The sequence below is a fragment of the Cherax quadricarinatus genome, chromosome 3 (genome assembly GCF_038502225.1).
Source record: "Cherax quadricarinatus isolate ZL_2023a chromosome 3, ASM3850222v1, whole genome shotgun sequence".
NCBI classification, from domain to species: domain Eukaryota; kingdom Metazoa; phylum Arthropoda; class Malacostraca; order Decapoda; family Parastacidae; genus Cherax; species Cherax quadricarinatus.
The window spans coordinates 56744680-56772589 of NC_091294.1; the positions used below are offsets into that span (position 1 = coordinate 56744680).

General features: G+C 40.3%; 1 protein-coding gene across 3 annotated transcripts in view; it reads right to left on the reverse strand.

Annotated features, from left to right (window-relative positions):
• LOC128705896 (transmembrane channel-like protein 7) overlaps window positions 1-27910 on the reverse strand; it is a 738019-nt gene that overhangs the window by 262934 nt on the left and 447175 nt on the right. For all 3 annotated transcript variants that reach the window (XM_070091935.1, XM_070091932.1, XM_070091933.1), the window contains 2 exons: window positions 27621-27753; window positions 1598-1689 (listed from right to left, as the gene is read on the reverse strand). In XM_070091935.1, the coding sequence (XP_069948036.1) occupies window positions 1598-1689; window positions 27621-27753 (225 nt within the window). The remainder of the gene's footprint in view (window positions 1-1597; window positions 1690-27620; window positions 27754-27910) is intronic.

Consider the following 27910-nt stretch of genomic DNA (forward strand, 5'->3'; position numbering starts at 1 on the left):
CTGAAAAATGTCATACTAGCAACCATCACCACGTACTTGACACACAGGATAAATGGCCTGTCAAGTCACACCAGTTGACCCCACCCAGATAATACCTCATCTCCATGAAATCACAAACTTTGACATTATTAATCTCAAGATCATTAAATAATGATTCCTTGTTGGTAAGAACCATGTCAAGCAGGTTATTTCCTCTAGTTGGTTCTGTCACAAACTGTTTAAAAAATAATCCTGGCTTGTATCAAGAAAGTTGTTAGATTCAAGATTTCCTATCAAATTGCTCCAATCAACTTTAGAAAAGTTAAAATTTCCCATTAACACAACATTTTTATATCCAGATGCCTCAGTAATTTCCTCTCACAGAAGTTTACTGTGTTTATCCAAGTTTAGGGGCCTGAAATCATGTTCCTAGAGAAACTGTAGCCAAAGAAATTCAATGACCATTGCTTCCACTTTTATATCTTGTCTAATGCAAAAATTTAAATTATCTCAGTAAATACATAGTTCCTAGGTAGTAGGTTGGTAGACAGCAACCGCCCAGGGAGGTACTACCGTCCTGCCAAGTGAGTGTAAAACGAAAGCCTGTAATTGTTTTACATGATGGTAGGATTGCTGGTGTCTTTTGTCTGCCTCATAAACATGCAAGATTTCAGGTATGTCTTGTTACTTCTACTTACACTTAAGCCACACTACACATACATGTACAAGCATATATATATACACACCCCTCTGGGTTTTCTTCTATTTTCTTTCTAGTTCTTGTTCTTGTTTATTTCCTCTTATCTCCATGGGAAAGTGGAACAGAATTCTTCCTCCGTAAGCCATGCATGTTGTAAGAGGTAACTAAAATGCCGGGAGCAAGGGGCTAGTAACCCCTTCTCCTGTATATATTACTAAACGTAAAAGGAGAAACTTTCGTTTTTCCTTTTGGGCCACCCCGCCTCAATGGGATACTGCCGGTGTGTTGAAAGAAAGAAAATACATAGTTACTCCACCACCATTCCTGTTGACGCTATTGGTGTGGAATAATTTTTAGCCTTTAATGTGGCATTCAGAAGGCAGTTCTCTTTCACAATTAGCTGCTTGTGGCTGCATGATCAACTAGCGAAGAGTAGGATAATGCATCTAGTGGAATTACTTACACAACTTATATACACCAAGAGAGTACTAGACAAAAAAAAGGGCAAAGGACATTTTCCAAAAAAATTTACCCCCCCAAAAAAAAAAGTTTAACGTTAATGTATAAAAGCTTCGCTAAAAGATTAAAAAAAAAATGAAAGAATTTAATGTATATTCATACATTATTTTTTGGGGGACAGAATTAGCATAAAAAAGGATCATTAAAATACAACCAAAAGACAACATAACTGAGAGTGAAGTGCTAATTTGACCTGGAAATCTTGAATAATTAAAGCCCACAAAAAGATGACTTTCTTTGGATTATAAACCCCAGAAATTCCAGCAGAGTTGATTATTTCTACTGGGGTCCTTTGTTCTCTTAGGTTATAATGCACAACACATGACTAATATTTAGTTACCTATTAATTTATAGGTGAACACGGATAGCAAATGTAGAGATTTTACTATAGGTACTCACCTGAGTATGAAAGGGATGATTATATTGAGTGTGACAATCACAGCAGAAGGTAGGTACTCATACAACAAAATCCGCAGCTCATCCCACTCATTCTGAAAACCAACAGCTCAGTGTATGTAAATGAATGGCTACAAGCTGACAGATGGTAAAAGAGACACAGTCAACAAAGAAACCTTTAACTAACATAGCTGAAATCCAGAATTCATGTGTTTCATAATCCACATGATTCAATCATACAGTATAATGTTCTAACTGAAGGCCAATTAGGGATAGCTTTGTTTACTCATGTTTTTTCCTTCGCACCCACAGTCTTTTGTTTGATGCACAACTCCTAAATAGAAAACTAACCACAGGATTTCATTCCGAATATGTTCATTCTTTCTTATGTCAGTATTATTAAGCAGTTTAGACAAATATTTAATGTGATATGTAAAAAATCATTTAACCCTTTGACTGTCGCAAACCCAAATCCTGAGGTGTCTCTTGGAGTTGCAAAATATTTGAAAAAAAAAAAAATTATTTTTTCTTATAAAATGATAGAGAATCTTTTCCCGATTGTAATGACACCAAAAGAACGAAATTTGATGGAAAACTCATGGAATACGCTCTCGCAAAGTTAGCAACCTTGGTGATATTTACGAATCGGTGATTTCGCCCAATTTGAGCCCTATTTTCAGCTAATTCCATTGTTCGAGTCGACCAAACTCATAGCCATGTCTTTAGAATTCCATTTTTTCTATCAATTGAGTACAAGAAACTGCCCATTTACCGATTTCAACTACCCAATAACGTGGTCAGAAATTTGCAATTTGGCCAATTTCACAAAAATTAAAAAATATGACAATTTCAAAACAGGGTCCAGAATGGCCAATGCAGACATTCCTGGCTCTATAATAACATTTTCTTTCTTCATCAGTCACATCTCCAGGACCCTTTGATATTACTCTTGTTTTCTATTTTGAATTTTTATTCAAGCAAAAAACAGAAGATTTACTGTTATGCAGACTATTGCAATATTGTAATAATTGTATAAATAATGTCAACCCATTCATGACTGCATATTAGAATAGCTAGTTGGACATTGGAAAATGACATCATTTGCTTACTTTTGAACATAGGCAAAAATCAAACATTTCCCCTACTTTTCATAGTATAACCAACCAAAATCACTTTCATTTCTATAATACGTTTTCCATTCTATCAAATGCGACCAAGAAAACGAGAATACAACCATAAATACTATGCGAAAATAGACCACAAAGTCAGCATTTTAATTAACCCCTTCAGGGTCCAAGGCCAAAATCTGAAGTGGTACCCCAGTGTCCAAGAATTTAAAAAAAAAAATTGTTATTTTTTCTTATGAAATGGTAGAGAATCGTTTTGTGAAGGTAATAAAACAAAAAGTACGAAATTTGATGGAAAATTGACGAAATTATGCTCTCGTGAATTTTGATGTGTCAGCAATATTTACGAATCGGCGATTTTGCCAATTTTGACTCCCATTTTAGGCCAATTACATTATTCCAGTCGACCAAATTCTTAGCTATTTCACTAGTATTACTTCTATTCTATCGACTGAGCACAAGAAATCACCAGGTCAACTGTTTCAACTACAAAATAAAGTGATCGGAAATTGGTAATTTGGCCAATTTAACACAAAGTTCAAAATATTCCAATTTCAAAATAGGGTCCAGAATAAACAATGTAGATATTCCTGGCACTAAACTAACATTTCCTCTGTTCATTAGTTATATTTTGAGGCTTTACAAATAAATTCCATTTTGATTTTTTATTCACATAATGAATTTTTATTCACACCGTTATGCAATATTCATACCATTATGCAATATTGTAATAATTGTATAAATATCATCACCACATTTGTGAATGTATATCAGACCCACCAGCTGGTGTGTATTGAACGTGTGAGGTCGTTTGTTTACTCTTGAACATCTGCAAAAATTTAACATTTCCGCTACTTTGAGCTCAGTTTCAAGCCATTTCCTGTGCTAAAACCAATCAAAATCATCTCCATTTTTGTAATATGTCTTCCATTCTATCAAATGAGACCAAGAAATCGCAAGTACAACTATAAAAAACACATGAAAAAACACTGCAAAGTTGCTGTTTTAATCGAAAATCATGGTCTCAGTTTTTCTCTCATTATACACAGTGTACTGCAGGATTTGTTTTATGTGGTGCACTCATACCACATAGATGTATTCTCTCATATCTAGGCCCAAATGTACCACACAGTTTATCAGAGTGAGCTGAACATAAAGCCGTAGATCTACAGGACGGACCCTGAAAGGGTTAAAAAAAAAAACGGTCTTTTTTTTTCTCATTATGCACTGCGTGCTGCAGGATTTTTTTTATATGGTGCACACTGACCACACAGACCCATTCTCTCATATGTGGGCCTACCAGCTTTCTCCTGCTTGATTTGAAGCCGCTAAAATTAATGTGTATATATGTATACGTCAAAAACGGTGGCTCGTAAGACGTATATACGACCGAAATAGTCAAAGAGTTAAAACACCTGCTGTCCATGTTCACCCATCAGTATGAAATGGGTACCTGGGGGTTAGTCGACTGGTGTGGGTCGCATCCTGGAACAAAACTGACCTAATTTGCTGGAAATGCTTTGCATAAACAGCAGCTTTTTATATAGAAGAATGTCACTGATGTCAGCTAGGCCTATATACCTTGTACATGTACTCATAGAAATAATGATATATTATTATCAGCAACTATTGGTCTGTAGTTCTTTGCTGTTGCTTTACTGCCCCCTTTGTGGAGTGGGGCTATGTCTATTGTTTTTAGTAAGACAGGGAAACATGCACCAACAGGGAATACAGTCACAGAAACCCAAGGCAAACGGAAACCAAGCCTGTGCACATACTATGCACTTGGTATCTGCTGGCATGGGAAATCTGGAAAAACAGATGGGACGTGCAACTATGACCACCCTAGAAAATGCCATGCCCATATGACAACAGGAAAATGCAAAATCCCTTCCTGTAAGCTTTTTCACCCTGAACTGTGTACCTCTTCAGTACAGGAAAGACTGTGCTATAACTTAAATTGCCAGGCATACCATCTAAAGGGGACAAAAAGATACAAAACATCCAGGCCATGGGAAAACCTGGGTAGCCACAGCCACTCAAGAGGGAGAGGTTTTTTAGTGCAAGGAAGGAAAAAAAACTGGCAGGAAATGGCAGAAATCGTACACCAAATCCAGTCATTCCTGGAGTGGAACCACAGTCGATGGCCTCCACTCCAAACCAACAGATACAGATACTAATGCCGGAAAAAAAATCCCCCCCAGTACCAACAATACCACCAGTCCGATAACATTCTTCTTTGCAAATATACAGGGTCTAAAGCCAGCAACAAACAACAAAATACCTTTCATCCGTGGACTGCTTGCAGAGGCAAAGGCAATGTTCGCGGCTTTCACTGAGACCCACATAAAGGATCACTTGGACAACGAAATATGGATCCCAGGTTACAACCTATACAGATGTGACAGAGTGAACAGGCAAAAGGGGGGGGGGGTTGGCCTGTACATTGCAGAGTCACTTGTTTGCACAGAACTGCTTAATGCCTCAAATGATGTAGTGGAAGTTTTAGCAGTAAAGGTCGAGAACCAAAACCTAGTCATTGTGGTAGTCTACAAGCCTCCGGATGCAACATCCCAGCAATTCCAGGAACAGTTGTTAAAAATTGACCACTGTCTGGAAAATCATCCAGCTCCTGCACCCAACATCTTGCTCCTGGGGGATTTCAACTTAAGGCACCTAAAATGGAGGAATATAGCAAATAATACTGTTGCAGTAATAACACCAGGAGGCAGCTCTGATGAAAACTCACACTCACACGAGCTTTTAAATCTCTGCACAAAATTCAATTTAAACCAGCAAATAATAGAGCCTACTAGACTGGAGAATACACTAGACCTCATCTTCACTAACAATGATGATCTGATAAGAAATGTCACCATATCAAAAACAATATACTCAGATCACAACATAATTGAGGTTCAGACATGTATGCGTGGAGCCCCAGACCGACATAATGAGACTAGTCACGAGGGAGCATTCACCAAATTCAACTTCAATAACAAAAACATAAAGTGGGACCAAGTAAACCAAGTCCTAACCGATATAAGCTGGGAAGATATACTAAGCAACACAGACCCCAACTTATGCCTAGAACAGATTAACTCGGTGGCACTCGATGTATGCACAAGGCTTATTCCTCTAAGAAAAAGGAGGAGTAGATGTAAAATAGAAAGAGACAGGCGCTCCCTTTACAGGCGACGGAAAAGAATAACAGAGCGGCTAAAAGAGGTCAATATATCTGAAATGCGTAGGGAGACACTGGTCAGAGAAATAGCAAGCATCGAACTTAAGCTAAAAGAATCCTTTAGGAGTCAGGAATCGCGGGAAGAACTAAAAGCCATAAATGAAATCGAAAGAAACCCAAAGTATTTCTTCTCCTATGCCAAATCAAAATCGAGAACAACGTCCAGTATTGGGCCCCTACTTAAACAAGATGGGTCCTACACAGATGACAGCAAGGAAATGAGTGAGCTACTCAAGTCCCAATATGACTCAGTTTTTAGCAAGCCGCTAACCAGACTGAGAGTCGAAGATCAAAATGAATTTTTTATGAGAGAGCCACAAAATTTGATTAACACAAGCCTATCCGATGTTATCCTGACGCCAAATGACTTCGAACAGGCGATAAATGACATGCCCATGCACTCTGCCCCAGGGCCAGACTCATGGAACTCTGTGTTCATCAAGAACTGCAAGAAGCCCCTATCACGAGCCTTTTCCATCCTATGGAGAGGGAGCATGGACACGGGGGTAGTCCCACAGTTACTAAAAACAACAGACATAGCCCCACTCCACAAAGGTGGCAGTAAAGCAACAGCAAAGAACTACAGACCAATAGCACTAACATCTCATATCATAAAAATCTTTGAAAGGGTCCTAAGAAGCAAGATCACCACCCATCTAGAAACCCATCAGTTACACAACCCAGGGCAACATGGGTTTAGAACAGGTCGCTCCTGTCTGTCTCAACTATTGGATCACTACGACAAGGTCCTAAATGCACTAGAAGACAAAAAGAATGCAGATGTAATATATACAGACTTTGCAAAAGCCTTCGACAAGTGTGACCATGGCGTAATAGCGCACAAAATGCGTGCTAAAGGAATAACAGGAAAAGTCGGTCGATGGATCTATAATTTCCTCACTAACAGAACACAGAGTAGTCGTCAACAGAGTAAAGTCCGAGGCAGCTACGGTGAAAAGCTCTGTTCCACAAGGCACAGTACTCGCTACCATCTTGTTCCTCATCCTCATATCCGACATAGACAAGGATGTCAGCCACAGCACCGTGTCTTCCTTTGCAGATGACACCCGAATCTGCATGACAGTGTCTTCCATTGCAGACACTGCAAGGCTCCAGGCGGACATCAACCAAATCTTTCAGTGGGCTGCAGAAAACAATATGAAGTTCAACGATGAGAAATTTCAATTACTCAGATATGGTAAACATGAGGAAATTAAATCTTCATCAGAGTACAAAACAAATTCTGGCCACAAAATAGAGCGAAACACCAACGTCAAAGACCTGGGAGTGATCATGTCGGAGGATCTCACCTTCAAGGACCATAACATTGTATCAATCGCATCTGCTAGAAAAATGACAGGATGGATAATGAGAACCTTCAAAACTAGGGAGGCCAATCCCATGATGACACTCTTCAGGTCACTTGTTCTATCTAGGCTGGAATATTGCTGCACACTAACAGCACCTTTCAAGGCAGGTGAAATTGCTGACCTAGAAAATGTACAGAGAACTTTCACAGCACGCATAAGGGAGATAAAACACCTCAATTACTGGGAGCGCTTGAGGTTCCTAAACCTGTATTCCCTGGAACGCAGGAGGGAGAGATACATGATTATATACACCTGGAAAATCCTAGAGGGACTAGTACCGAACTTGCACACGAAAATCACTCACTACGAAAGCAAAAGACTTGGCAGACGATGCACCATCCCCCCAATGAAAAGCAGGGGTGTCACTAGCACGTTAAGAGACCATACAATAAGTGTCAGGGGCCCGAGACTGTTCAACTGCCTCCCAGCACACATAAGGGGGATTACCAACAGACCCCTGGCAGTCTTCAAGCTGGCACTGGACAGGCACCTAAAGTCAGTTCCTGATCAGCCGGGCTGTGGCTCGTACGTTGGTTTGCATGCAGCCAGCAGCAACAGCCTGGTTCATCAGGCTCTGATCCACCAGGAGGCCTGGTCACAGACCGGGCCGCGGGGGCGTTGACCCCCGGAACTCTCTCCAGGTAAACTCCAGGTAAACTATTGGCAGAAAGGTGGGCTATTGCAAGTATGAGTAGTGAGGGGTTGAAGAAGGTTGGGATAGTTTCAACCCTTTCAGAGTTGGTGCCGTACTAGTACAGCTTATGCGCCAGGGTTGGTGCCGTACTAGTACACACAAATTCTAGCATCCTCAAATCAAGCAGGAAAAGACTGGTAGTCCTGGATGTGAGAGAATGGATCTCCATGGTCAGTGTGCGACATATAAAAAAAATCGGGGACCCAGTGGTGCATTGTGGGAAAGCCATTTTATTACACCTTGTTCACCATGTCTAGTGATAAAAAACTCCTCACTCCTCGTCTAATTGGAGCTCTTTTGTTCCCAAGTGACAGTTCAAACACAGATGGAAGTGTCAGTGAAGATGAATTTCATGGTTTTGAGGAGTTTGTGACCGAAGGCAATGCCCAGGAAACCAACCTGAAGGAAGAAAGGAAGAAGAAAGGTAGAAGAAAGGGAGGAAAGAAGGAAGGTAGAAGAAAGGGAGGAAAGAAGGAAGAGATGAGAGGAAGGAAGAAATGAGAGGAAGGAGGGAAGGAAGGAAGGAGGGAAGGAAGGAAGGAGGGAAGGAGGGAAGGAGGGAAGGAAGGAAGAGGGAAGAAAGGAAGGAGACCATCAACCTAGGATAACTCAAAAAAATTAGACTGACTTATTTCCATGTGGGTTGGTGGGGTGGGGAGGAAGGGATGGGTGTTGACAGGCAGTGAGGGTAGTAAGTGGTGATGTTATTTGTCTTTGTGACACTAAATAGGTCAGTGACTCAGCATATTTACAAGTCTACCCCCACACAACAACTACGAGCTTTACAGAAGCTGTAGCAGTTCTGGGAAGTGTACAGTGACTTTATATGTGTATATATGTGATAGAAAAATAGTAATAAACAACATTTTTTATTGTTGGTTTGTGTAAACATGTTTTGTAAACAATATAATGACTGTTTGTGCAGTTATTGTGTAGCAGACAACGAGTGAATATACATACAATATACCTAATATTGGTCTCACAGGCCAGAAAAGTTACTTGGAGTAAGGAAGGAATGAAGGAGGGAGGGAGGGAGGGAGGGAGCGAGGGAGGGAGGGAGGGAAGGAAGGAAGGAAGGAAGGAAGGAAGGAGGGAGGGACGGAAGGAGGGAAGGAAGGAAGGAAGGAGGGAAGGAAGAAAGGAGGGAAGGAAGGAAGGAAGGAAGGAGGGAGGGAAGGAAGAAAGGAGAGAAGGAAGGAGAGAAGGAAGGAAGGAAGGAGGGAGGGAAAGTAGGTAGGAAGAGATGAAAGGAAGGAGGAGGGAAGGTAGGTAGGAAGAGATGAGAGGATGGAATGAAGGAAGGAAAGGAAGGAAGGTAGGTGTGGGGGGAGGAAGGGATGTGTTGTGGAAGGCAGTGAGGGTTAAAGAGTGGTGGTATGATGCATCATTGTGACACACGACACACTGGTGACTCAGCACATTTACAAGTCCACCCCCCACACTACTGCAAGCTTTCAGAACCTCTTGTAGTTATAGGAACCTGTCCAGTGACTATATATGAGTATATATATGATAGAAAAATAGTAATAAACAACATTTTTTATTGTTGGTTTGTATAAACATGTTTTGTAAACAATATAATGACAGCAAAGTTTGTGCTGTTATTGTGTAGTATACAATGAGTGAATATATTCCAAATAGTCTTTATATTGGTCTCAGAGGCCATAAAAGTTACTTGAAAAAATAAAATATTGAAAAACAAAAGAAAAAAGTTGGAAAAACAAAATAAACTATTACTACCGGGTGACTGGCATGACTGGCAGTCGGCGATGTTGCCGTATGCGGTTCAATTTCTGTCAACTTCACGCCTCTATATCTCGGTAAGTATTGATGGCAAAAAAAAAAAGAAAAAAAAAAAAATTCTAGCCTATAAAATTTATAAAAAAAAAAAACTATCTTTTCGTAAGATTTTTTTTTTTATATATATTTACTGACCCTGAGAACAGTTTTGGGAGAGGGCCTGCCGACCCTGAAAGGGTTAAAAATGAAGTACAGTGGACCCTCGCATACCGTTGGCATCACATAACATTAAATCCGCATACCGATACATTTTATCACTAAAATTTTGCCTCGCATACCGCTAAAAAACTCGCTCAACGCTATTCGTCCGAGACGCTTCTAATGTGCTGCCTGAGCCAGCTTCACATGTTCCGCCGGTGGCATTGTTTACAAGCCAGCCTCCGCGGTAACATCCACGCATACAATCGGAACATTTCATATTATTACAGCGTTTTTGGTGATTTCATCTGCAAAATAAGTGACCATGGGCCCCAAGAAAGCCTCTAGTGCTAACCCAGTGGTAAAAAGGGTGAGAAATACTATCATACCACAGTCAGCTGCTGTTGCACCTCGATCAGCTGTTGCTGGATCAGTCAGCTGTAGCACCTCGATCAGCTGTTGCTGGACCAGTCAGCTGTTGCTGGACCAGTCAGCTGTTGTTGGACCAGTCAGCTGTTGCTGGACCAGTCAGCTGTTGCTGGACCAGTCAGCTGTTGTTGGACCAGTCAGCTGTTGCTGAATCAGTCAGCTGCTGCTGCACCACGATCAGCTGTTGCTGGACCAGTCAGCTGCTGCTGCATCACGATCAGCTGTTGCTGGACCAGTCAGCTGTTGCTGGACCAGTCAGCTGTTGCTGGATCAGTTAGCTGCTGCTGCACCACGATCAGCTGTTGCTGGATCAGTCAGCTGTTGCTGGACCAGTCAGCTGTTGGTGGATCAGTCAGCTGTTGCTGGATCAGTCAACTGTTGCTGGACCAGTCAGCTGTTGCTGGATCAGTCAGCTGTTGCTGGATCAGTCAGCTGTTGCTGGACCAGTCAGCTGTTGCTGGACCAGTCAGCTGTTGCTGGACCAGTCAGCTGTTGCTGGACCAGCCAGCTGTTGCTGGATCAGTCAGCTGTTGCTGGATCAGTCAGCTGTTGTTGGATCAGTCAGCTGTTGCTGAATCAGTCAGCTGCTGCTGCACCACGATCAGCTGTTGCTGGACCAGTCAGCTGCTGCTGCATCACGATCAGCTGTTGCTGGACCAGTCAGCTGTTGCTGGACCAGTCAGCTGTTGCTGGACCAGTCAGCTGTTGTTGGACCAGTCAGCTGTTGCTGAATCAGTCAGCTGCTGCTGCACCACGATCAGCTGTTGCTGGACCAGTCAGCTGCTGCTGCATCACGATCAGCTGTTGCTGGACCAGTCAGCTGTTGCTGGATCAGTCAGCTGTTGCTGGATCAGTCAACTGTTGCTGGACCAGTCAGCTGTTGCTGGATCAGTCAGCTGTTGCTGGATCAGTCAGCTGTTGCTGGATCAGTCAGCTGTTGCTGGATCAGTCAGCTGTTGCTGGACCAGTCAGCTGTTGCTGGACCAGTCAGCTGTTGCTGGATCAGTCAGCTGTTGCTGGATCAGTCAGCTGTTGCTGGATCAGTCAGCTGTTGCTGGACCAGCCAGCTGTTGCTGGATCAGTCAGCTGTTGCTGGACCAGTCAGCTGCTGCTGCACAATCAGCCGTTTCTGAACATGACTCGTCCTGAACCTGTCCCGAACCTGTCTGTCCAGCCTGAGCGCCTGCCTTGCCGTCATTGTTTACAAGCCAGGGTGGCCGGTTGCATGCATACATTCGACACATTTTGTATTATTCCATTATTTATAGTGCTTGTAACTGCTAAATAAGCCACCATGGGCCCAAAGAAAGCTTCTAGTGCCAACCCTGTGGTAAAAAGGGTGATAAATACTGTCGTACCACGGTCAGCTGATAAATTGGACCAGTCAGCTGTTGCTGCACCACAGCTGCTGCTGCACCACAGCTGTTGTTGCTGCACCACCATCAGCTGTATTACTCGAAGATGTGGAGAGAGTGTTGTTGGTGTGGTTTAACGTGAAACAATTACCGAGAAACGATTAACCCCGGAGGGTTAGCCACCCAGGATAACCCAAGAAAGTCAGTGCATCATCGAGGACTCTCTAACTTATTTCCATTGGGGTCCTTAATCTTGTCTCCCAGGATGCAACCCACACCAGTCGACTAACACCCAGGTGAACAGGGAAAAACGCCTGGAACTAGTGCTCATATTGGTGAATTTAAAGCCAGCAAAGGTTGGTTTGAGAGATTTAAGAATCGTAGTGGCATACACAGTGTGATAAGGCCTGTTCTGGAAGAAAATGCCAAACAGGACCTACAGTACTCAGGAGGAAAAGGCACTCCCAGGACACAGTGTCTCATCAGTCATTGCTGCATCTTCAATAAAGGTGTCATTTATTCTTCATTTAGTAGAGTAGTACATGCAAAATATATACTGTGCATGTACTACTCTACTATTGTGCATGTATCCTTCTCTTTGTGTGTAGGAAAATGTATACTGTATTTCATGTGGTAAATTTTTTTTTTCATACTTTTGGGTGTCTTGCACAGATTAATTTGATTTCCATTATTTCTTATGGGGAAAATTCATTCGCATAACGATAATTTCGCATAACAATGAGCTCTCATGAACGGATTAATATCGTTATGCGGGGGTCCACTGTATTAGAATATGGGGCAGAAGTTTGTGGCTATAGGAGGGTGGGGGCAGGAGGAAAGAGGAGTGATTGGTGGAATGATGAAGTAAAGGGTGTGATAAAAGAGAAAAAGGTAGCTTATGAGAGGTTTTTACAAAGCAGAAGTGTTGTAAGAAGAGTAAAGTATATGGAGAGTAAAAGAAAGTTGAAGAGAGTGGTGAGAGAGTGGAAAAGGAGAGCAGATGAAAGTGCAAGAGGCACTCTCAGGAAATTTTACTGAAAATAAAATAAATTTTTAGAGATAAACAAGTTAAGAAAGCCTATGGAACGAATGGATTTGTCAGTTAAAAATGGAGTAGGGGAGTTAGCAAATAGGGAGCTGGAGGTATTGGGTAGATAGCAGGAATATTTTGAGGATTTTTTTAACCCTTTCAGGGTCGACAGGCCCTCTCCCAGACTCGTTCTCAGGGTCGAGAACTTTTCAAAAAAAAAAAAAAAAAAGATTTTTTCTTATGGAAAGTTTTTTTTTTCTAAACATTATAGGCTAAAAAAAATTTTTTTTTGCCATCAATACTTACTGAGATATGGAGGCATGAAGTTGACAGAAAATGAGCCACATGTGGTATCATCGCCGACTGCCGATCACCCGGTATTTTCATATTTCCTTTTTTCTACTTTTTTCTATTGTTTTTAAATTTTTTTTAAGTAACTTTTATGGCCTGTGAGACCAATATGAGCACTATTTTGTAAGTTTTTTCTCTTTATTTACTACACAATAACTGCACAAACACTATTGTCACTAAATTGTTTACAAAACTTTACACAAACAAACAATATAAAATGTTTATTACTATTTTTCTACATTTTATATACACAAATACAGTCACAGAACATGTTTCTAGAAGTTCTGCAGCCTGTGAAAGTCTCTGAAACAAGGTGTCATGCACAGTGGTGTTTTACACTCCTCACACATAAAACGAGTGTCTGAGTTGTTGTGGGCGTTTCTTTGCATGTGCACAGACGTAACACCTCTTCTGAGCCTTTTTCTTGAAAACAGTAGCAGGCAGGTGTATTAAGAAGTGATCACCATGCTTCAGACGAGAAGGTAATTGTCGATAATTTAGTGGGCGGTTTTCTATTGCAGGTGTTGTTCCTTGGTACTTGAATACTATTTGTCTTACAACAGACAAACAAAATTCGCCATATGGTGGTTTGTTTCTGGTCTTCATCTTATACATATTATAAGCATTGAGCATGAAAATGTCCAGAAGATGGAAAAAGAGTTTTGTGTACTACTTATAACTCTTGCGAACACAATCAGCAAACCCAATCTGCATGTCACATTTGTCCATTGAACGTATACTGAAGGTGTAATCAATCACAGCTGCAGGTTTTAGAATGGGTTCATTGGTCTCTCTATTCTGCCTGCCAGTGTTTGTCATTTCATTAGGGTGAACTGATGACATCAGTGTGACATCTCGTTTGTCATGCCACCGAAATGCCATGATGTCATTGGCAGCAAATGCCTGCACCTCACCTCTACGAGTGCCAGCATCAAACCTGGGCATATGCTTACAATTTCCACGCAATGTGCCACACACATCTGTCATGTTCACTCGCAAAAAATCACTGAGTGAGGGGCTTGTGTACCAGTTATCAGTATATAATATATGCCCCTTACCAAGATATGGTTCCATCATTGCTCTAACCGCATCACCAGAGATGCCCAATAGCTTCCTGGTATTTTGCAATGTATAACTTCCAGTGTACACAATAATATCCAATACAAGACCACTGTAGCAGTTACAAAGCACAAATAACTTTATACCAAAGCATTTCCTCTGGTTTGGTATATACTGCTTGAATGAGAGTCTTCCTTTGAACAGAATCACAGACTCATCGATAACAAGCTTTCTGAAGGGATAAAAATACATATTGAATTTCTCATTCAGATACACAAACACATTCCTAATCTTATATAACCTGTCATTTCTGTCAGGCCTGGTTTTGTCTGAGAAGTGTAGCATACGTAATAGTAGCACAAAATGATTCACTCGCATTATATCACTGAATCCTGGGGTTGCAATCAGGCGGTCAGTTGACCAATATGATTTGATACTGTGCTTACACACATGTGGCATAAGCATTATTGTGACAAAGAAAGGGTACATCTCAGCCACAGTTGTCTCCTTCCACTGGTGTAGGCATGATTTTCATGAAAGTGTTGTGTTTGCCATGTATGTGTTGCTTTCCCTGACAATAATTTCCATCAGGGGTTCGTCAAAGAATAACTTGAAACATTCCAGTTCAGTGGCATTGTTCCCAAGTGCACAAGATGGCCGTATTCCACTTTGGCTTTCATCAAAGTGATGGGGATTGAGAACAAAATTGTCAGCTTCCTGCCAATCCCAGGTGCGGTCTGCTGGTGGGTACTGGATATTGACAGGTGGTTGTAGTTGTGGAGTTTGTGGTTGTGGAGGTTGTGGTTGTGGAGGCTGGTGTGGTGGGTGGGTGGGGGATGATGGCCTTTGTTGTAGATCAGCTGAGGCAGCGGTGTGGGTGGCAGCATGGCCTACTGCTGGTGCCTCACAATTATGTAAGTTTTACATACCTTTATTGAAGGCTAATGCTGTCTTCTGAAGATAGGGAAGAGGAAAGAGGGAGGAGTTAGTGTTTGGAAGGGGAATCCCCCTCCATAAAGACTTTAGGTAGCACAGCCTTCTCTGGGGTTACCTCCTTTCTTTGTCTTTTAATGCTACTAGGACCAGCTTGAGAGCCACTGGACCCCTGTCTCACAACAAATCTGTCCACAGAGGTCTGTTTCTGGCATCTCTTTAAGATTTCTCTGAAGTGGGACAGGGTTTTGCCACTGAACATGTTGCAGATATGGCTTGTTACAGCTTGGTCAGCATGATGTTTCTCTACAAAAGCTTGCACCCTAGTCCACACTGCACACACCTCTTTAATCTGTCATTTACTGCTACATTACATTCATCACTAACCTTAAAATATTTGTAGTCTTAATGTAGGGCAAGAGGTGAGCAGTATTTATTTGTAGGAAGTCAGTGTAGGTGGCAGTAGATGTAGGTACAGTACATGTATGTAGCCCCCCCCCCCCCAGGCTATACTTCAGAGCTGTATTACAATACACAGCCATATTATTACATTACACAGCAACCACCCAGGGAAGTACTACCGTCCTGCCAGATGACTGTGAAACAAAAACCTGTAACTGTTTTGCATGATGGTAGGATTGCTGGTTTCTTTTTCTGTCTCATAAACACGCTAAGATAACAGGGATATCTTGCTACTCCTACTTACACTTTGGTCACACTTCACAGACACGCACATGCATATATATATATACATACATCTAGGTTTTTCTCCTTTTTCTAAATAGCTCTTGTTCTTTTTTATTTCTTCTATTGTCCATGGGGAAGTGGAAAAGAATCTTTCCTCCGTAAGCCATGCGTGTCGTATGAGGCGACTAAAATGCCGGGAGCAATGGGCTAGTAACCCCTTCTCCTGTATACAATTACTAAAAAAGAGAAGAAGAAAAACTTTATAAAACTGGGTTGCTTAAATGTGCGTGGATGTAGTGCGGATGACAAGAAACAGATGATTGCTGATGTTATGAATGAAAAGAAGTTGGATGTCCTGGCCCTAAGCGAAACAAAGCTGAAGGGGGTAGGAGAGTTTCAGTGGGGGGAAATAAATGGGATTAAATCTGGAGTATCTGAGAGAGTTAGAGCAAAGGAAGGGGTAGCAGTAATGTTAAATGATCAGTTATGGAAGGAGAAAAGAGAATATGAATGTGTAAATTCAAGAATTATGTGGATTAAAGTAAAGGTTGGATGCGAGAAGTGGGTCATAATAAGCGTGTATGCACCTGGAGAAGAGAGGAATGCAGAGGAGAGAGAGAGATTTTGGGAGATGTTAAGTGAATGTATAGGAGCCTTTGAACCAAGTGAGAGAGTAATTGTGGTAGGGGACTTGAATGCTAAAGTAGGAGAAACTTTTAGAGAGGGTGTGGTAGGTAAGTTTGGGGTGCCAGGTGTAAATGATAATGGGAGCCCTTTGATTGAACTTTGTATAGAAAGGGGTTTAGTTATAGGTAATACATATTTTAAGAAAAAGAGGATAAATAAGTATACACGATATGATGTAGGGCGAAATGACAGTAGTTTGTTGGATTATGTATTGGTAGATAAAAGACTGTTGAGTAGACTTCAGGATGTACATGTTTATAGAGGGGCCACAGATATATCAGATCACTTTCTAGTTGTAGCTACACTGAGAGTAAAAGGTAGATGGGATACAAGGAGAATAGAAGCATCAGGGAAGAGAGAGGTGAAGGTTTATAAACTAAAAGAGGAGGCAGTTAGGGTAAGATATAAACAGCTATTGGAGGATAGATGGGCTAATGAGAGAATAGGCAATGGGGTCGAAGAGGTATGGGGTAGGTTTAAAAATGTAGTGTTAGAGTGTTCAGCAGAAGTTTGTGGTTACAGGAAAGTGGGTGCAGGAGGGAAGAGGAGCGATTGGTGGAATGATGATGTAAAGAGAGTAGTAAGGGAGAAAAAGTTAGCATATGAGAAGTTTTTACAAAGTAGAACTGATGCAAGGAGGGAAGAGTATATGGAGAAAAAGAGAGAAGTTAAGAGAGTGGTGAAGCAATGTAAAAAGAGAGCAAATGAGAGAGTGGGTGAGATGTTATCAACAAATTTTGTTGAAAATAAGAAAAAGTTTTGGAGTGAGATTAACAAGTTAAGAAAGCCTAGAGAACAAATGGATTTGTCAGTTAAAAATAGGAGAGGAGAGTTATTAAATGGAGAGTTAGAGGTATTGGGAAGATGGAAGGAATATTTTGAGGAATTGTTAAATGTTGATGAAGATAGGGAAGCTGTGATTTCGTGTATAGGGCAAGGAGGAATAACATCTTGTAGGAGTGAGGAAGAGCCAGTTGTGAGTGTGGGGGAAGTTCGTGAGGCAGTAGGTAAAATGAAAGGGGGTAAGGCAGCCGGGATTGATGGGATAAAGATAGAAATGTTAAAAGCAGGTGGGGATATAGTTTTGGAGTGGTTGGTGCAATTATTTAATAAATGTATGGAAGAGGGTAAGGTACCTAGGGATTGGCAGAGAGCATGCATAGTTCCTTTGTATAAAGGCAAAGGGGATAAAAGAGAGTGCAAAAATTATAGGGGGATAAGTCTGTTGAGTGTACCTGGTAAAGTGTATGGTAGAGTTATAATTGAAAGAATTAAGAGTAAGACGGAGAATAGGATAGCAGATGAACAAGGAGGCTTTAGGAAAGGTAGGGGGTGTGTGGACCAGGTGTTTACAGTGAAACATATAAGTGAACAGTATTTAGATAAGGCTAAAGAGGTCTTTGTGGCATTTATGGATTTGGAAAAGGCGTATGACAGGGTGGATAGGGGGGCAATGTGGCAGATGTTGCAAGTGTATGGTGTAGGAGGTAGGTTACTGAAAGCAGTGAAGAGTTTTTACGAGGATAGTGAGGCTCAAGTTAGAGTATGTAGGAAAGAGGGAAATTTTTTCCCAGTAAAAGTAGGCCTTAGACAAGGATGTGTGATGTCACCGTGGTTGTTTAATATATTTATAGATGGGGTTGTAAGAGAAGTAAATGCGAGGGTCTTGGCAAGAGGCGTGGAGTTAAAAGATAAAGAATCACACACAAAGTGGGAGTTGTCACAGCTGCTCTTTGCTGATGACACTGTGCTCTTGGGAGATTCTGAAGAGAAGTTGCAGAGATTGGTGGATGAATTTGGTAGGGTGTGCAAAAGAAGAAAATTAAAGGTGAATACAGGAAAGAGTAAGGTTATGAGGATAACAAAAAGATTAGGTGATGAAAGATTGAATATCAGATTGGAGGGAGAGAGTATGGAGGAGGTGAACGTATTCAGATATTTGGGAGTGGACGTGTCAGCGGATGGGTCTATGAAAGATGAGGTGAATCATAGAATTGATGAGGGAAAAAGAGTGAGTGGTGCACTTAGGAGTCTGTGGAGACAAAGAACTTTGTCCTTGGAGGCAAAGAGGGGAATGTATGAGAGTATAGTTTTACCAACGCTCTTATATGGGTGTGAAGCGTGGGTGATGAATGTTGCAGCGAGGAGAAGGCTGGAGGCAGTGGAGATGTCATGTCTGAGGGCAATGTGTGGTGTGAATATAATGCAGAGAATTCGTAGTTTGGAAGTTAGGAGGAGGTGCGGGATTACCAAAACTGTTGTCCAGAGGGCTGAGGAAGGGTTGTTGAGGTGGTTCGGACATGTAGAGAGAATGGAGCGAAACAGAATGACTTCAAGAGTGTATCAGTCTGTAGTGGAAGGAAGGCGGGGTAGGGGTCGGCCTAGGAAGGGTTGGAGGGAGGGGGTAAAGGAGGTTTTGTGTGCGAGGGGCTTGGACTTCCAGCAGGCATGCGTGAGCGTGTTTGATAGGAGTGAATGGAGACAAATGGTTTTTAATACTTGACGTGCTGTTGGAGTGTGAGCAAAGTAACATTTATGAAGGGATTCAGGGAAACCGGCAGGCCGGACTTGAGTCCTGGAGATGGGAAGTACAGTGCCTGCACTCTGAAGGAGGGGTGTTAATGTTGCAGTTTAAAAACTGTAGTGTAAAGCACCCTTCTGGCAAGACAGTGATGGAGTGAATGATGGTGAAAGTTTTTCTTTTTCGGGCCACCCTGCCTTGGTGGGAATCGGCCGGTGTGATAATAAAAAAAAAAATATTATTACCATGTTCACCTACCTTTAGATGCCATCATAAACAAAGGGAGAAGTAATCAATAATTCATGCCAAGAATTGTAAACAAATGCATATGAAGGGTGGTTACGGCACCAGTCGCCAGATTCACAGTTTTCTCTAATGCTGCATCAGAGAACACGTAATGTTTACTCTCCAACCCACTCTCCACTCGATAACATATAAACATTGCATGTTTATATGCTACATGATATGTAATGTGTTTCTTATATAATTTTGAAGAAAATATCATATATAGATTAATGAAAATGTCTATATTAGGGGTAGGGGTCGGCCTAGGAAAGGTTGGAGGGAGGGGGTAAAGGAGGTTTTGTGTGCAAGGGGCTTGGACTTCCAGCAGGCATGCGTGAGCGTGTTTGATAGGAGTGAATGGAGACAAATGGTTTTTAATACTTGACGTGCTGTTGGAGTGTGAGCAAAGTAACATTTATGAAGGGGTTCAGGGAAACCGGCAGGCCGGACTTGAGTCCTGGAGATGGGAAGTACAGTGCCTGCACTCTGAAGGAGGGGTGTTAATGTTGCAGTTTAAAAACTGTAGTGTAAAGCACCCTTCTGGCAAGACAGTGATGGAGTGAATGATGGTGAAAGTTTTTCTTTTTCAGGCCACCCTGCCTTGGTGGGAATCGGCCGGTGTGATAATAAAAAAAAAAATATTATTACCATGTTCACCTACCTTTAGATGCCATCATAAACAAAGGGAGAAGTAATCAATAATTCATGCCAAGAATTGTAAACAAATGCATATGAAGGGTGGTTACGGCACCAGTCGCCAGATTCACAGTTTTCTCTAATGCTGCATCAGAGAACACGTAATGTTTACTCTCCAACCCACTCTCCACTCGATAACATATAAACATTGCATGTTTATATGCTACATGATATGTAATGTGTTTCTTATATAATTTTGAAGAAAATATCATATATAGATTAATGAAAATGTCTATATTAGGGGTAGGGGTCGGCCTAGGAAAGGTTGGAGGGAGGGGGTAAAGGAGGTTTTGTGTGCAAGGGGCTTGGACTTCCAGCAGGCATGCGTGAGCGTGTTTGATAGGAGTGAATGGAGACAAATGGTTTTTAATACTTGACGTGCTGTTGGAGTGTGAGCAAAGTAACATTTATGAAGGGGTTCAGGGAAACCGGCAGGCCGGACTTGAGTCCTGGAGATGGGAAGTACAGTGCCTGCACTCTGAAGGAGGGGTGTTAATGTTGCAGTTTAAAAACTGTAGTGTAAAGCACCCTTCTGGCAAGACAGTGATGGAGTGAATGATGGTGAAAGTTTTTCTTTTTCAGGCCACCCTGCCTTGGTGGGAATCGGCCAGTGTGATAATAAAAAAAATAATAAAAAAAAGACATTTAATGTGCCAAAGAGTGATTATTAAATATACATTGCATATAATAAACATTGCATATAATAAACAGGAAAACAAAATACATCAGTGTTTCACGCGAGATGGGAAAATACTAGTAAGGAAAACATCAACAGGACAACAATATACCATCTCAAACGAACATGATTTCTCTACCTTCCTTAGAAAAGCTGACATTTCTGTAACAGATTAGATAAGTGCCCTCAATACATATATACGTGTGGTGCATATAGTGTACGTTACTATTATATTGTACATTATTATTTTTATTATTTTTCATCACTAGCTAATGCCAACTACCTCCAATACTCTATAATTCTTTCTTACTGCTATTAATTGCTCATAATTTTAAATTACAAGTCAAATCTTACTCCAAATTAATAATATTCATTTTTTCTTACCTGTCCATTTAATTTTGTTTATCACTACTTGTTTTTTAGTCACTTTACATTGTGTATGCAATTAGTGTATATTCCAATTACTTTTTTGCAAGTACCAAAACTATCTTTTGCTAGCTAGTACCAACTACCTCATTTTTTTTACTTTTATTGTGCAATAAACTGCTCAATTTATCTAATATTACAAATCAGATCTTACTCCTAAACCAATATTATTTCATAGTGACCATCTGTCCATTTAACTTTGTTTACCATTACTTAATTTTAGTCCCTTATATATTTTCTCCTTTATTTTAGCTTTATATAACTACCCTAGTTTATACATTCACAATTGTTAAAATAATCAAGGTGCTATTCTCAGGTGCTAAAGTAGAACAAGTTCACAATTTTGCCATTATATTCCAAAGCTCATTTATTTTATAGTACTACCTACTATCATATTCCCAAGCTCCATTATTTGATCATCACTTTATTTGTACTAGTCCCTTTTATATTGTCTCCTTTATTTTAGCTTAAAAAAAAAAAAACTACCTTAGCTCATTATTTTACATTTGTTAAATAATTCAGGTGCTATTTTTTAGCTTAAGACTATTTACTTTGTTTTATACTTAATTCTAACTATAGATTCACTACAAATCTTATGATTACAAGCATTGATCCAGACACCAACCTCTTATTTAATGACTTAAATGAATCAAACAGTTTACCTGGAGAGTTTACCTGGAGAGAGTTTCGGGGGTCAACGCCCCCGCGGCCCGGTCTGTGACCAGGCCTCCTGGTTACTGTAATTACTACACTGCAGAACAATCAAAGGCACTTCTCAGTGCCAACAACAACATAACTATCTTTAACTACAATATCAGATCTTTAAGCAAGCATTACGATGACCTCATAGCATTACTAAATTCCTTACATGCCAATATGTCCATCATTACACTAACTGAAACCTGGCTAAAGCCTGATAGTACAGATGTCTATGCCATTCCTGGTTACACAGCCATACACAACTGTAGGCCAGACCAACAAGGGGGTGGCACAGCCATATACTACTCAGACCAACTAGAATGTATCACTAATACTTGCACAAGAGATGAACATGGGGAATATATAATAGCCAAATTCAAATCCAAATACCTACAAAAACCTCTCACATTGATAAACATCTACAGAGTTCCACAGTCAAACATTAGCCAATTTAGTCAAAACCTAGGAAGTATGATAACTGATGCACGCATGAACAAAGATCACTTACTACTCTCAGGTGACTTCAATATAAATCTCCTGCAAGACCAGGACCCACACGTTACTGAATTCACAAACACAATGAGTAACTGTATGTTGCTACCAACAGTAACAAAACCTACAAGAGTTACAGAGACTAGTGTTTCCCTACTTGACCACATCTGGACCAACACCATATCCCCATTAAAATCAGGCATAATTACAGATAATACCACAGACCACTACCCTACTTTCCTCATAACAACTCTTGGTAAATTACCCCAAGACACTACTAAAGTCACCTTCAGACTTCACAATGAGGCAGCCATTAATAACTTCACAACAGCAGTAGCAAACATTGACTGGCACACTGAGCTAGAAATCAATACAGATATTGACGAATGTATTAATAATTTTCTAAAAAAGACCCAATACCTCTATAACAAGCACTGCCCTAAAAAAACTAAGCAGATGACAGCTAAGAGACTGAACAGTCCCTGGCTAACACCCAGCATTCTCAAATCCATAAATACAAAACACCAATATGAAAAACAGTACAGAATGGGTCACATAACCAGAGACCAAACAAAACGTTACTCGTCAATCCTAACCAGCCTGATAAGAAGGGCAAAAAAATTGTATTATGAGAACAGATTATCCAACTTACGAGGTGATATAAAAAAGACCTGGAAAACCCTCTCAGAAATTCTGGGAACAAAAAAGATATCACGAAATAGCGAAATAAAATTAGCAAAATCAGATGAACCCCAACTCCCACCAACAGAAACAGCAAACAGACTCAATGATTTCTTCTCCACTATAGGACAAAACCTTGCCAATAAAATCCCAAGCTCAGATACCCCACCAAATGACTACCTCACCGGCAACTACCCGAACACACTGTTCCTAGCTCCGACTAACCCATACAAAGTCTCCCTTATTATCAACGCACTAAAAAACAAGGCAGGAGATTTAAATACCTTACCACCCTTTATATACAAAAAAGTGTCACAAGTGCTATCACCAATCATTGCAACACTCTTTAACAAATCCATTGAATCCTCCACCTTCCCTACAGTACTCAAAATAGCAAGGGTCACCCCGATCCACAAAGGAGGAGACCAAACAGAGTTGAATAACTATAGGCCAATATCCAACTTACACCCTCTCTCAAAAAACTTCGAAAAATTAATTCATAAACGAATCTACTCCTACCTTATCTCCCAAAACATACTCAACCCCTGCCAATTTGGATTCAGGCCTAATAAAAATACTAATGATGCTATTATACACATGCTAGAACATATATACACTGCAATAGAGAAAAAAGAAGTCCCACTGGGGATCTTCATTGACTTACGTAAAGCTTTTGATACAGTTGACCATGACTTGCTCCACGTAAAATTGTCACACTATGGTATAAGAGGGCACTCCCTCAACTACCTCAAGTCATACCTCAGCAACAGAAGCCAATATGTGTACGCAAATGGGGCAAACTCTTCTGCACAACCAATTACAGTTGGTGTCCCACAGGGAAGTGTCCTTGGCCCTCTTCTCTTTCTCCTATACATAAATGACCTACCAAATGCTTCGCAATTACTCAAACCCACACTATTTGCTGATGACACAACATACGTCTTCTCCCACCCGAGCCCAGTCACGCTAGCCAATACTGTAAATACCGAATTACAGAAAATATCTACCTGGATGAGTACTAACAAACTTACACTAAACATTGACAAAACCTACTTCATTCAGTTTGGTAACAGAGCTACAGATGTCCCTCTTAACATAATGATAAACGGATCACCTATCACAAAGCTAACAGAGGGAAAATTCTTAGGAATCCACCTTGATAATAGACTCAAATTTCATACACATATACAACAAATTTCTAAGAAAATTTCCAAGACTGTAGGCATACTATCGAAGATACGGTACTATGCTCCACAGTCAGCCCTCCTGGCCCTATATCACTCTCTTATTTACCCCTATCTCACCTATGGAATTTGTGCATGGGGCTCAACAACAAGTAACCATCTCAGACCACTAATTACCCAACAAAAGGCTGCAGTTAGAATGATAACAAATTCTCACTACAGGCAGCACACTCCACCAATATTCAATACACTCAACCTACTCACCATACAAAACATCCATACTTATTACTGCACCTATTACATACATAGAACACTCAACTCTGATATTAACCCTCCCCTCAAACATCTCCTTGCCAACCTCAACAGAACACATGACCATAACACAAGGCACAGATCACTCTTTGATATTCCTCGTGTCCATCTCACGCTATGCAAAAACTCAATGCACATAAAAGGCCCTAAAATCTGGAATTCATTACCTGTAAATATAAAAGAAACACTACCTGTTTATAAATTCAAGTCTCTTCTCAAAGATCACTTACTCACCCAAAACCAAATAAATACTGAATAACTGAACCTTATAAATTGTATATCTTAAATGTTTCTCACAATTATATCACATAAATGTTAAACCTAAAACCCAATCTAACTTTATTATTTTTTAAATACACTACCTAACAGAATACTCCATTCTACTGAATTTACAACAATGCATGCAACCATATGACCTGTCTTTGTAATACTCACTTGTGCTTTATAGTAATCAGTTTACATTAATGTTTTTCACTGATTTCATCATTGCTTAGTTAATCTTAAGTTAATTTTAAGCCACCCCGTAATGCTATGCATAGTATAAGTGGCTTTGGCATGCTGCTCTTATCTGTATTTTTTTGTACCTCTATATGTGTGCTCAAATTATAAATAAATAAATAAATAAATAAATAAATAAATAAACATTGCATGTTTTCATATATTGTAGGTAGTAGGTTGGTAGACAGCAACCGCCCAGGGAGGTACTATCGTCCTGCCAAGTGAGTGTAAAACGGAAACCTGTAATTGTTTTACACAATGGTAGGATTGCTGGTGTCTTTTTTCTGTCTCATAAACATGCAAGATTTCAGGTACATCTTGCTACTTCTACTTACACTTAAGTCACACTACACATACATGTACAAGCATATATATATACACACCCCTCTGAGTTCTCTTCTATTTTCTTTCTAGTTCTTGGTCTTGTTTATTTCCTCTTATCTCCATGGGGAAGTGGAGCAGAATTCTTCCTCCGTAAGCCATGCATGTTGTAAGAGGCGACTAAAATGCCGGGAGCAAGGGGCTACTAACCCCTTCTCCTGTATAAATTACTAAATTTAAAAAGGGAAACTTTCGTTTTTCTTTTTGGGCCACCCTGCCTCGGTGGGATACGGTCGGTTTGTTGAAAGAAGAAGAAGAAGTTTTCATATATTATGTAACGTGTTTCTTTCGGCCCATGGTTGCTTATTTTGCAGTTGTACTCAATCAATAACCACAAAAAACAATGGATTATAGGAAAATGTTTGGATGAATGAGCAAAAGCTTCCTCACTTGCCCAGAGACAAAGCCAAACTGATTTGCAAGCGGCCCTAGCCGGCGGATGGACGCCTCCCAAATGGCCAATAACTGAATTAATGGCCGATAACCAGGCGCTGAAAAAACGGTCGATAACCGAGTTGGCCGATAACTGAACCAGCCAATAACCGGGGGTCCACTGTACTAAAATGCACTGTTCCATAACTTGAGCCAATATAGAGTAAGAATTAAGATTAGTCTGCCCAAAATGCCTAGGCATGCTAGTGGTTTTCTTTGTAATTAATATTTTAAAATATGTAAACCACGAAGTACAGTGCCTGCACTCTGAAGGAGGGGTGTTAATGTTGCAGTTTAAAAACTGTAGTGTAAAGCACCCTTCTGGCAAGACAGTGATGGAGTGAATGATGGTGAAAGTTTTTCTTTTTCGGGCCACCCTGCCTTGGTGGGAATCGGCCGGTGTGATAATAAAAAAAAAAAAATAATGTAAACCACATATTGTAAGCGTTCTTTCTTTTCTTTCAACGCACTGGCCGTATCCCACCGAGGCAGGGTGACCCAAAAAGAAAAACGAAAGCTTCTCCTTTTACATTTAGTAATGTACACAAGAGAAGGGATTACTAGCCCCTTGCTCCCGGCAGTTTAGTCGACATTGTAAGCGTTGCAAGAAAATAAACATTTTCATTTTCACTAATAAGACACTTTTAGTGTTTTAATGTGTACCTGCATGCCAGCAGTGTGTGTAAGTTTATTTAGGTACAGGCACACATAAGTATAATTATCAGAGTATAGTGGTACCTTGACTTATGAGTTTAATTCGTTCCGTGACCGAGCTCATAACTGAAATCAATTTTCCTCATTGAAATTAACTGAAATGCGATTAATCCGTTCCAGCGGAATTCCTGGCTCTTGGGAGGCAGGAGAAAATACTTCAATATAACACTAATATCAACTCTACAACTTATTTATCTATCACAATTGATCTAATATGACATAATAAACAATATAAATAACACAGAAACATGATATATACTCTAGAAAGAATAAAATATGTCACTATGTGAAGAGTGATGGCAGCCACTCCCAAGGTAAAAATAAGTGCTCTGACCATATCTTCCCATTCTTGCCCTTCTGAGGTCTTATTATAAGAGAAAACAGTGTGTTTATGAGGCTAACTGCACTAGATCACTAGTTTCATAAGGAAAACACTGAAACAAAAGTGATTTTCTCGTGTTTTTCTACGATTTCATGCTATAATTCAATGGACATCATCCTCCTCTTCTTCTCAGCACTGTCCTTTGCACTTACTTTCTTAGGACCCATAATTAGAATAAAGAAATTTGGCAAAATAACTGCACAAAAAGCACAAAATGCTGAGATGCTGGGAAGATGTTGTGGTGTTTGCTGTGCCAACTAGTGGCGGCGTATCTGAAGCTCACTCGTAACTCGGATTTTGGCTTGCAACTCAAAGCAAAAAATTGACCGAAAATGGTTCGTAACTTGGAAAACTTGTAAGTTGGGGCACTCATAACTCAAGGTACTACTGTATATATAAAATATGAAATAACCTTACAACATTTGAAATGTTTCCAGACATAATGGAGAGATGTGGTCACAGAGAATACAAACAGGTGGTGCATGGTGACCATATTAGGAAGTCAGGTGGAGGGAGCTTCATAGTGAGTTTTGGTCATACAATTTGAAATGTTCATATTAGTGGAATGCCATGAAGCGAAATGCCGTAAAGCGGGGCCCTACTGTACATACTGATGTGGGGTAAGCATTCATCTCTATAACAGTTAAATGATATAGGCTGATGATGGGGAAGATGACAAATACTGATGATCATGATGATTACAGCAATAATAATCATATCTTTCTAACATAAACATGACTTACCTGAGCATTACCCTTCAATGTCTGGAGTTGTTCAAAGGCATAAGAGGTGCTATAGAAGATGGCACTGAAGGAAGCAGACAGTAAACACAACACCACCATATTAACTACAAGACGTATAAAGTACAATCGGCATCTGTGAAGAAAACATTTTTATGATCAGTGAAATAATTTATATTAAAACTATTATGTTTGCATTATATAATTGTTATTAGTCAAATACTCAGTTTATTGCAACCAATTACCTTACTACAATACAGAAGAGGAAGCCTAAAGCTGAGAAAAATTTTGGT